This window comes from Diabrotica virgifera, chromosome 5, assembly GCF_917563875.1.
Source record: "Diabrotica virgifera virgifera chromosome 5, PGI_DIABVI_V3a".
Taxonomy (NCBI): domain Eukaryota; kingdom Metazoa; phylum Arthropoda; class Insecta; order Coleoptera; family Chrysomelidae; genus Diabrotica; species Diabrotica virgifera.
The window spans coordinates 257,397,415-257,410,256 of record NC_065447.1 but is presented as its reverse complement, the minus strand read 5'-3'; the positions used below and the strand labels follow the sequence as shown (position 1 = coordinate 257,410,256).

At 32.9% G+C, this 12,842-nt stretch overlaps 1 protein-coding gene across 4 annotated transcripts in view; it reads right to left on the bottom strand.

Moving 5' to 3' along the window:
* Positions 1-12,842, bottom strand: part of LOC114324838 (protein singed wings 2) — a 98,007-nt gene that overhangs the window by 38,867 nt on the left and 46,298 nt on the right. For all 4 annotated transcript variants that reach the window (XM_050651874.1, XM_028272714.2, XM_028272716.2 and 1 more), the window contains exon 2: positions 5,871-6,106. In XM_050651874.1, the coding sequence (XP_050507831.1) occupies positions 5,871-5,896 (26 nt within the window). In that variant the 5' untranslated portion in view covers positions 5,897-6,106. The remainder of the gene's footprint in view (positions 1-5,870; positions 6,107-12,842) is intronic.

Sequence of the window (12,842 nt, the reverse complement as noted above, 5' to 3'; positions counted from 1 at the left end):
AATGGATACATTTTTCAATTTTGTGTGATATTTTTACAATTTTTAATTTTATTATCTAAGCCTATTTAAAATTTAAATTTACCGGACGTTATATATTCGTAAATACATTGTAACGTCTGCTTATTTTTTGGAAAAAGAATTTCGTTTAAATTGACAGGTTAAGGACAATTTAGATCAATTAACTTTTCATACATTACTTTAATATTTTGTCCGTACTATCCACACTCCAATATGAGGGGCTGTAGATCTCCCATTCCACCACAGGCGCAATATGGGTTATCACTGATACCTATGCTGTGTTTGTATGCTGGGGTTAGTGCGTGATTTGACCTCATTCTGTTTATGGTTTTTATAAATAGCCTATTTGATTCTTGTTTAAACCATCTCTCATTGGGAATTAGTGGTTGGCAATTTCTAAAATTTATTCCCGTTGTACTTTCGTTATATACACGTTGCCAATTTTGTTTGCAATGGTTTTTACTGATATTATCCATATCGGTTACTGGTAGAAGTATGTTGTTTATGTTTCGTTTGGTTAAAGCTGCAGATTTGGCTAATTTGTCGACTTCTTCATTTCTAAATATTCCAGAATGTCCTCTAACCCAACAAATAATAATTGAACTGCCCGAGGAAGTAATATCATAATACAGACCCTTAATTTCTATCTCAATGTGGTTTAGATTTTTTGTCGATTGGATAGAAGTGAGTTTGTCCACAATACTTCTACAATCGGTGAAAATTATATAATTGTCCATACCAACAGAGGCTATATATTTTAACGCAAGTAATAAAGCTGATAATTCGGCAGTATATATTGAAGCTTCATTAGGCAATCGGCATGATTCTTTGTATTCAGAATTCCAGTGATATATTGCACTTCCGGTTTTATTTTGAATTTTGGAGTCGTCAGTAAAAATATATTGAAACATAGGCCACCTGTCTTTAATTATTTTGTTGATAATACTGCCGGGAAGGTTTGAATCCATGTAATTTGTTTGTATTACCTTGGAAAAGAGAGTTTCAGGAGGTTTAGTGTAAATTGGAGGTATTTTATTTTTGTACATTTGGTCTTCATACATTGTCAATTTCCTAGAGCTTTCAACGTATATGGGGGTTTTTTTAGTACACCAATATTTGTGGCTTAAATCTAATATATTCAAGTTACGAATAGTCCTTAAGTAGCTGACGTTTTTTGAGATAGCTCTAGCTACAAACTTATCTGTACAAAACTGTCTACGTAGAGTAAGTGGTGGTTCCTTAGCTTCAATCTCAATAATAGTAATAGGAGTAGATTTTAAGTAACCGAGACAGAGTCTCAAACATTTATTCCTTTGGATTTCAACTTTATTAAGATATCCTGTTGACGCAGACCCATATAAATGACAACTATAATCGAAAATTGGTCGAATCATTGAGCGATAGAATAGCAATGCAATATTCGGGTCAGCTCCCAACCGGTTCTACAAAAAGCTCTAAGGATATTCATAGAATTTTCTGATTTCTTTATAATATAATGAATTTGATCCTTCCATAACAATTTACGATCCAAATACGTCCCAAAATATTTAACACAATTTTTTATCGGAAATTCTATTCTACCTAATTTGAAGGTGCCTTGAGGAATTTGGCGTTTTTTGGAGAAAAAACAAATTTCAGTCTTTGTCGTTGATATGGATAAACCTAGAGAATGGTAATCATTTTTTACACAATCTAATGTAAATTCAAGTTGACGTCTACAAATGTCTAGAGAAGAATGGGAGGTGTACAACACAACATCATCTGCAAATTGTAAAATATTTGAGTGTGGAGGTACTATGTGTTCTAAATCTATATTGTACAATGAAAAGAGAAGTGGACTTAAAATACTACCCTGTGGTATACCTATACTCGTTAACCTTGGTGGTAAAAGGTTCTCGTTTATTTTTAAGTAAGTCCATCTATTCCTGTACAAGGATACAATGAAATTTGAAATTTTAATTGGCATTCCAAGATCTACTAATTTTTTATAAAGAATGTCTAAATTGATGTTATCAAACGCTGAAGTTACATCTATAAATGCTGCAGCTATCGACGCCTGATTTGTAAAATTGACCTGTAAAGAAGAGACTAGGGAAGTGAGAGCATCTTGTGTAGACCTGGATTTTCGAAAGCCGTACTGAGATTTGGGAAGGATATCTTCGGACTCAAGCCAGTATTCAAGCCGATTTTTGATTAATCTCTCTAGAGTTTTTAGTATACAGGAACTTAAAGATATAGGTCTGTAAGATTTAACTTTGTTATCTGGCTTTCCTGGTTTAATCTGGCAAATTTTCCTGGCAAACTAATGTTAATCCCCCATATTATCTATAGTTTTCCCAGCCTAAATTCTAGGTCGTAACAATTCTCTGAAGATACAGCTTATCATCTGCAAAGTTGATGATAGTTAGTTAAGCATCCATCTCTTACTGGTATCCTTTTCTTCTTCTTTTTCTTCTTCTTCTTCTTCTAATGGCGCTATAACCCTATAACAATATCTGCGCTCTGTATAAGTTCATCCAGCTCGTGGTTCATTTTAATTCTCCACGAAATATCGCTGCAATGTGTTGGTCCAAATATCTTTCTTAGTATTTTGCGCTGAAATATTCTCAGTTGATTTTCATCATTGGTTGAGAGGGTCCACGTTTCACATCCATATGTGACCACTGGTCTAATTACTGTTATCCCCATCTCCACCAATGTGGAATTCTGCCTAAATAAATATTAAATAATACAGTAGATTAAGGTAGACTGAATTCTTGTCTTATAATATTATAGTTGGAAGTACTACTTAGGTAACCCTATATTAAGGCAATGTGTTTCTTCTTCTATCAAATGCCGCTTTTCTGCGATTTGTTGAATCGTTTTATCAGTGTATAAAGTAAATGCAGATATCACAAAAATTTTCGACTCCAAATTTCCAAAAGTATTGAGTATCAAATTCAACAAATTTGGTACTCAATACTTGTGCTCTTAAATAATCTTACTTTGGTATTCACCGTTAAACCACACAAACATTTCATCGTATCAACAAAAGCAGTTGATATTTGTAATTATCAGTAAGGTAGGTTCGCCAAATAAAGCCCGGTTCCTAATAAAGCCCACTCGCCCTTATTCCTCAGGATGGACAAATAATGGCAGTATGCTGCAATGTACAGACGCAGTAGAGCCATCTAGGTGCAAATTGTTACACTAAGTTGAGCAGCGACGCGAAGTGTCGCTTTTATATGATCATTCGTTTACAGTGGTCAATGGGTAAATATCCAATCTAATATTGAGGTTAGTATGCTTTTGTAATTTAATACGATTTTGAGTGCGATTTTTTTTATTCTGCATGACATTTGTGTACTTATTAGTTGTACTTTCATAGTACCTGAATTACCTCATGTTTATTAAAATGTAAATAATGGTAATGTCTAAAAAACATTGATCACCTACAGTATTCCTAATAAGGCCCGGGTGGGCCTTATTAAGACTACGGGTGGGCCTTGTTAAGACCACTACAATAACACGTTTTATAAATTTTTTAACTTTGTTTCAGAAAGAATACTAAAAAGCTTAAGATGCCTAGAGCTTTATGGACTGAAGAACAAATGGCTTTGGCCTTGCAAGCAGTTAAAAATGGGATGTCAGTAAGAACAGCCGACAAAGAATTTAATATTGCCCGTCGAACACTTAGATCATTTATTTAGTGGAAAAGCGGAAAAGAAACTTGGGCGCCCTTCATGTTTAACCCCCCAACAAGAATCTGAGTTGTGTGGAAGAATTTTTAGGCTAGCTGACGTTGGAATGCCTCTGACATCAACAGTGATAAGACGTTCTGTCTATGAATATTGCCAAAGAAATGGCATATCTGCACCTTTTATCGATAAAAACTTAGCTGGTCGAAAATGGCTCAAACTTTTTTTAAATCGACATCCCGAAGTAGTTAAAAGAAAATCTCAATTCATGAATCAGCTAGAGACGCCAAATTAAACAGATTCATAGTCAATGACTATTTTGAAAAGCTACGCGAAGTTATGTTGAAGCTTGATATCCTGCAAAGCCCTCAACGCATTTTTAATATTGATGAGAAAGGTTGCCGCCTAAACCTTCATAAATCACAACAGGTATATGCTCGTAAAGGTGTCAAACGAGTTCACTTGATTTCGCAAGAGCACGCTGAGAATGTGTCAATCGTCGGTTGTGGAAATGCTATAGGACAAATAATTCCACCTATGATCTTGTTCAAAGGAAAAAGAAAGAAAAATGAATGGTATGACAATCTTTCTGCTGGAACAGTTATTGAAATGACCGAGAAAGGAAGTATGACTACGCCAGTTTTCATTAAGTGGGTACATTTTGCTAAGTACAAGCCAATAGGAAGAGTACTGCTTATTTTTGATGGAGCATCGTCCCATTTGGATGCAGGTATAGTTGATGAAGCCGAGCCGCATGAAATTACGCTTTTTTGCCTGCCAAGTAATTGCACACATGAACTGCAACCTATGGACAAGGCGGCATTTAAAGCCTTCGAATCTTACTGGGACGACGAAGTTATCACCTACTGGACAAATAAACCAGATCGAACGATCAATAAATTTTCGTTTGGTACAATTTTCTCAAAAGTATGGCCAAAAGCAACTGCAGCATTAAATGTTATTTCAGGTTTTCGTGCTACGGGAATATACCCGTATGATCCGAGTGTCATTCCTGACAGCTTTTTGCCCATCAGAAATAACAGAAAATAAATTAGACTCAGAAGATTCTGCTATTCCATCAGCTTCGACTTCCGCAACGAATAATCCTATTGGCAGCTCCACTCCAGACAGAAAAAAGAAAATAAAAGCTCTAAAGGAGAAAAATACGCAAGATAGCTCTGAGAGTTCTGACAATGAATTTTCAGTACATGACAGCTCAGAAGAAGAAAACGAAATGTCAGTAAGTTTCAACGCAGTGTTAATAACACCAGAATTGGAAACTGGAAAACGCAAAAGTGCTAGAAAGAAATCCCTGAACTATCGAGCACAGGAAGTCACAAAATCATTGTTTGATGAAGCTGGTTTAAATGACCCTAAAAACCAATCAAGAAAAGGAAAAAACTTGGCAAACGGAAAAATAGTCAAAAAACAACTAAAAAAAGGAGAAGAGAAAAATAAACACTGCTCACTTGAAACCTCAAAAAACAAAGAAGAACGAAAAGATAGTTTGTGGTATTGTTTCGTCTGCAATGAGGATGTCGTTAAGGATATGAGACTTTGTGACAGCTGCAAACGATATATTCATGAAGAGTGTGTAGGACTTTCAGCAGATGATAAAGACTTAGTTTTCATATGTCCAGACTGTTTGCAATAATTATTTTAAGTACCTATTATTTTTTACAAAATAAATGTCCTTAATGTCACCATTGTTTAATTTGATTAATGTATAGTTGCACCAATAGACCTTAAGCTTAAGACGTGGAACGTCAATGCGACATAAGCTGAACTGGGCTAAACTGGAGCTGAAGATCTGTTGGTGCAACCAGGCATAATTGTCACATTTAAAAAGTGGGCCTTATTAAGAACATGGTGTTCCTAATTAGGCCCAAAAGCAACCATTTTTTAAAGACTAAAAGGTAACAACTCATAAAACATTTGACAAAATTTAACAATCTCATATTAAATTTAAATATGTGATTTATCCTCTCTGTGGTTTTCAGATTTATATCGTGATTTTATTTATCAAAAAACAACTAACAAACATTAAGTGGGCCTTATTTGGTCAACTTACCTTACAACCTATAAGTAAATCGGCAACTTGAATAATAAGAAGGCTTTTAACATTTCACACTTAACTTATTTGATAAGTAATAAAAACAAAAAACACCGACTTACCACGTTACAATGTAGCTTACTCCCATATTAAACACCACCAAAACACTAGCGTTTGGTACTCTTATTTTTCGGTACTCGCTAATTCATTGCTCCAACATTGCCAGAACAATAAAATGTTTACTAGCATTGTATTTTACTTCAAGTGTACTTTTTTATTGATAATATACGCAATATGAAGCACTTTTTACATAAACAACGTCAGACACTTTTATTATCTTAATCTTGGAGGTAATGTTCTGAAACAAACGAAATAAGAATTAACATTACTATTAAGGTGTTATAGTACTACACAAAAATAATTCAGTTTTATAATAATGAATAATATTGGTCATAATTAATCATATTGTTCAATTGTCCATGATAAATGAATGATTGATGAATATAATTAATAATATATACAACTGGAGTGAATACACCTCTACCCTACCTAGGGTCAATAATAAATTACAACAACGCCAGTCAAGAAACACAAGAACGGATTCTTAGCGGTAATAAGTGCTTTTATGCATACAAAGACTTAATGAAAAGTAAGTTACTGAATCGTGAGTCTAAGCTTACAACACATGAATGAGAAACGTGGACCCTCTCAACCACTGATGAAATGATGAAAATCAACAGAATATTTGAGCGCAAAAAAGATATTTGGACCAACCCATTGCAACGATGGTTAGTGGAGAATTAAAATGAACTTCGAGCTGGATGAAGTAATGCAGAGCGCAGATATTGTTAGATTTGTCAAGTCACACCGATTAAAGGGGCTTGGTCACTTAGAAAGAATGCCAGATAGTCGAGCTGTAAAAGTAATCCAGATATGGAAGCCCCAAGGAAGGCCACGTAAAAGATATTAGTATCTCAGTTAGGGGGAACTAATATCTCACCGAAAGAAGAATAAATAATAAAATACAGCATAATACAGCATTCTTCGTGAATCCAGCTCATCAGAAAAGCATGACGCCTTCCAATATAATTTCAGGATTCCAAAAAAGTGGGATACATCCATTTGATCGAGATATTTTTACCAAAGCAAATTTTTGTAGAATTATGTGACTGATCAACCGCCTGCTGGCAATGTGGATCATCAACCATCCAAGACACATGGTTATAGTGTGCCAAGTGAGTGACCCAATGGTTCTCTCATACATGTATGAGCATGAGCCGCTTCAAATCATGAAGAAATCAGTGCCGTTGATCCAAGTCAAGCTTTCTTTTCTGTTGCAGATTTTCGTGGTTATCCAAAAGCAGAAGAACGAAAAAATGATCGAAAGTTGAGGAAGAAATGCAAGAGTATGATAGCTATGAGCACTCTAGAAATGAAAGCCATTGTAGAATAGAAGAAGCCGGTTCCACTTTCCATGAAGAGGTCGGCAAAAAAGAGGTTGTTTGAAGCTAAGTACAAAAAAATCTGCACAAAGAAGGGACGTTGATTCATCAGAGGATGACGATGAAGATGTTCAATATGTAGACATGGACGAGGATATGAAAATAGATTTGTTTACTGTTGAGCCTTATCAGTATTCAGAGTTGTTTCCTCCTCCTGCTTTAGACCATTCTGTCTTAGGGGCTAATCAGGGGAACTAGGGGCCAATCTAAATTCTACGTTGATGAAATCATTAAGATGAAAGAAAATGAGGGGGTCAAATTCCTTAAATGCAACAATTTCGTAGAGCCTCCTATAGATGACATTGCCTCGGTTAATGGCACAGACATAAAGATGTTGCCAAATCCATCTGTGGCTCATGGTACTCAGAGACAAAAAGGTTTAATCTTCAATCTTTCAGTCCCTTTAGATAATATGCTGTATAGCTGATGGAGGAATTAAATACAACGGAAGGCGGCGAAAAAGAACAGATAACGAAATATGGAAATGTAACAGTCAGACGAGACTGAAAAGGAGAAGAAGATATAGAAGAATTTGGCTGACAACAGTGACGGAAGATAAAAAAGGTAAAGAAGGGTACATAATGAACAAATATGGATAAAAATCTTAAAGCAAGCTCAAGTCTTGCAAGGATTCCAATAATTGATGTAATTTTAGTAAAGAAGATGATGCGATGCAACTAAACGTTTTCTCTCCTATCAATATGTAAGTTAACTTATATATTTATGTATGTAAGACGCTGTACTTTATACATAACATACTTGATATTCTTCCAATTATATTATTGGGATAATTATTTTTAAGCTGTACTATATCCACTGTCTATCAAAATAATTCGGCAGGCTATATTTAGCTTTGAATATAATTTTAATAGATAACATTGCAAATAATAATTTGCAAGTAAATTATTCTTAAAAAGCTTCTATTAATATTTGTATTATCATAATTATCTGGTCTCCACTATAAATATTTTTTAAATAGTTTTTCTATATATTATGTAGCAAGGCCGGCAAAACTCGTTTAAAGTGTTATTACTATATTATTTTTTTGATGCCGAAAATTATATGTTTTCGTTAAAACACCTTGATGAATTAAAACACTGTCGTATCGATCTATTAGTCCAGGAACCGAAGCTTTTCACCTCGCAATTTTTACAGAATGGATCGATTTGCTTGAACATTTGAGAATAAGTAGTGGATAGTCCAAGGATCAAAATCTATATGATGCCGAAAGGCGCTTTTACTATGGGGGGTGGAAATTTTTTATTACATTTTGACCGCAAAAGTTGGTAAAAAGCTGCATTCAAAAAAAAATCGCTATCGAAAGTGCTAGTTTTATATCGAAAAAATCAATGTTTTTCGATATATACTCATTTACGATTCACTCAATTTTTGCCGTAGAAAAAATTTTTTCAGACCAAGTTCTTGGGAATTAAATAACCAACAATTTCATATTTAAACATTTTTCATATCTCTGATGCTAATCCTTCTATTCTGGAAAAAATGGCATTTTTTACCAAACTACAAAAATTCGTTATTCGCTGTTAACTCCGGTTTTTAAAAAACTATTCATTGTAAGCCAGTCAAACTTCTAGAATCTATTAATAATATATAAATAAAGAAAAATGAATGAGGCCAATATGACTAAAAACACCGCTAACTTACATTATTAGGCTTCCAATTAGATTTCTCCTTTTTTTTTCCAAAAAATATATTGATATTTTAACCGTAACTTTTTTATTTTTTATCTTGTAAATTTGGTAAAAAAGAATTTATAGGTTTTTACAAGATCTATAAGACCATTAATATTAAATATTTTTAAAATTTTCAGTCGCAAAAAGAGGTGACTTTGAAAGGATTGATAAAGGTGGTTTTTGCATGTTATTACAAGTTTTAATTTTCAATAGCTCACTCAATTTTTACCATAGAAAAAATTTTTGCAAACCATGTTCTTCGAAATTAAATAAGCTACAATATCATTTTGAAACATTTTTTCGTAATCTTTTTCTGACGCTAATCTTTCTATTCTGAAGAAAAGGCCATTTTTTTTCAAACTACAAAAATTCGTTATTCGCTTTTCACTCCATTTTTTTAAAAACTAATCATTCTAAGCCGGTCAAACTTCTAAAACCTATTAATAATATATAAATAAAGAAGACCAAATACGATCAATGACTAATTTTAATTAGGGTGGTGATTAGGGTGTTGCTTCCGATCACCTTTTCGCTGAAAAAAATAGGGACTGACATTACTTTCATTATAAGTCACTTAATTTTTGAGCTAGAGACTGTTTTTTTATTTCTGGAGATAGATATTTTTAAATATTTTAATTTCGTTTGAACAAGTTATCCTCGAAAAATGCATAGTATTCCCGTCTTTTGACTTTGAAACTACAATATTTAGCATTTGACGAAGAAGAGCTAACATATAATAAAGTTGGTTACTATTGGTCTTAAAGAAAATTTAAAAAAACAGTTTTGTTTATATTTTCAAAAGGTACGTTTTTGTTAAGTAAAGTTGTTTTGATAAAACAAAAAGTTTTGGAGTTATTAGCAGAAAACTTATTAAAAACATTAATTTTTTCGATATAAAACTAACACTTTCGATAGGGAATAAATCGAAAATTATTAATTTTATCAAAAAAAGTATAGAACATTTTTTGTTTAAATGAATGTTTTTACCAACTTTTGCAGTCAAAATACAATAAAAAATTTCCACCCCCGAGATGGGGTGGCAACCACCCCCATGGTAAAAGCGCCTTTCGGCATGATATAGATTTTGATCCTTGGACTATCCAACAACTTATTCTCAAATTTTCAAGCAAATCGATCCATTCTGTAAAAATTGCGAGGTTTTGTCCTATTTTAAGCTACATTACTTGTACTATAATATTATGTATAATCAGGTAGGTATTTTATTAAGCAAATAAATGAAGTGTATATTTAGAACTTCTAAACGATTTTGTTAGATATTCTTTTTCTCATGATCATCTTTCAGTGCGTCACAGTTTTTCGATTTCTTTCTAACGTATTCAATTGTATATGACAGAAAAAAAGGCACGTCGGTGATTACTTCTAGTTCTGTGATTATTCTAGTTGTCGATAGATGGCGTCATAATTAAAAAAAATAATTTTTTTTAATTAGATAATAATATTACAAATATAATCTGTATAATTTATAAGACTATACAAATCAAAGAAAATACCATTTTATAAATGCAAGAAACACATTTGATTTGTTTTTATTCTAAATTGAAAATAAAATGTGACAACTGTCAGATTTAACTAAAATGTCATGTTAGAATAAATGTCATAAATGTGTATTATCACGGACTTACCCTTTTTCCTATCATTTGTGACGCACTGAAAAATGATCATGAAAAGGACAATATCAGATTATTAAAAATTAAGGCTTTCGAAAGCCGAAAATTGTCATTAAATTGCAATTAGTCCACTGAAAAGTTACAGGGTTGCATTTTACACAGAACGTAAATTTATTTTTTTGGTATGTAATGGGGGTTGGTATAAGTTTAAGTTCAAGTTCGTGTCGGCCGGAGGACACCCATGTCCCTCGGCCGCCATATTGGAAAGTGGTGCAAAGGATTTCACCTAAAAATAAAATTTGTTTAATTTCATTAATTTATCTGGGTTTTATAGTGCTCCGAAGTTAACCGGGTTCTTGAATACTGGTTAGAATACGATAAAACCCAACCATTAGTTTTCTTTTAAGGGAGTAGGCGCAAAATTTCGCGCCAATGTGTTTTAAATGTATTCATTTTTTCGAATCATGAAAATACTAATAAGTATTTTTGAAAAATTTAAACACAGAATGAAAGATTGCATTATTACCGAGGGCCGGAAGCCCCTAAAAACTTCTATGATGTTTATTTTAATAAGTTACAGGGGTAAAAAAAGAAAAAATTCAGTGTGATTTTTAATTGCAAATATTTCATTCAAAAGAAATTTTCGGTTATTCTAAGGGACTTTCAGCCCTCGGTAATAATGTAATCTTTAATTCTGCGTTTAAATTTTTCAAAAATACTTAGTAGTATTCGGAGAATTCGAAAAAAAAATGAATGCATTTAAAACATATTGGCGTGAAATTTTGTGTCTACGCCCTTAAATATTTTTTGTTCATATAATTATTTATGTATATACAGGGTAGCGAGTAAGTATGGAAACACGGTAATTTCTCGGAAACCGCTTGAACGATTGTTATAAATTTTGGTGGGTAAGGGTATTCTAATATGGCCGATTTTATAGTGGTAATTACACTGTTGTCAAATCTTCCGTTTTTCTGGAAATCTAATGCACTTTCTTATTTTAAATGGAACACCCTGTATATTTTTTGCGTTTTGAAGTCCTTAAGAAATACTATTGTTTTTTATGTTATGTTCCCTATACCTAAATGCCATAATTTCGGAGTTATTGCTGCATTTAAAAAAAATTAACAAATTATACAAATTTATTTTTTTGGACCGGGTGATGTGATTTTAGATTATTTGGGTCATTGGGAACAAAAAAGGTCTTCTGTAATTTTCCTCAAAAGTTAATCAAAAAACATAAACCTGGGTTCAAAAACATAAGTAAAAAATATTATTTTTGACACTATGAAGTGCCTAAATTCAAGTTCAAACCTTATTTTCTCAGAGCCGATAAGTGATTTGGCCTTATTTCATTCTAAAACATTATTTTTAGTTGTTAATGCAGCCCGATAGCCCGTCCTCCCATATGAGCTTTATTAACAATTAAAAAAACAATGTTTTAGAATAAAATATGCCAAAAATTCTTACAGAAAAAATTCATTTTAAAAATGATTTTTTTACTTTTTTTGAACCTTGAAAATCGTCATTTTTCGATTTTTTTCAGTTTTAAATTGTTTATAACTCGGAAACTATTAACTTCTGAGGAAAATTACAAAATACCTTTTTGTTCCCAATGATCCATAATATAAAACCTAAAATAATGTCTATCTGTGCCGAAAAAATTGATTTTTATAAATTTGTTAATTTTTTTTTTAATAAATATAGCAATAACTCGGAAATTATGGCATTTAGGTATAGGGAACATAACATGCAAAATAATCAGTATTTCTTAAGGACTTCAAAACGAAAAAATATATAGGGTGTTCCATTAAAAAAAAAGTTAATTAGATTTCCAGAAAAACGGAAGATTTGACAACAATGTAATTACCACTATAATATCGGCCGCATTAGGACACCCCTACCCACCAAAATTTATAAAAATCGTTTTACCGGTTTCCGAGAAATTACCGTGTTTCCATATTTTCTCGGTACCCTGTATATATGTATATACAGATATACATCGTTTTTAGGCGTCAACGCCCTTCGGTAGGGATCTATGGAGGAGTATCACCAAGCCGCAAGCCCTTATCCCTTGCCATACCGCTCCTCCATAGGCCGATCAGACACCAGTTTATTCCAGACCAAGTCGTAGATTCTATATAAAATTTTATACTACGACGTTGGTCTTTTTATTTTTCAAATGACCGGGCTGGGACTCGAACCTCGATCGTATATCCGCTAGATTTGTCGATCGAGTGCGCCTCTACCCACTGAGCCGTCTGACCGATAAA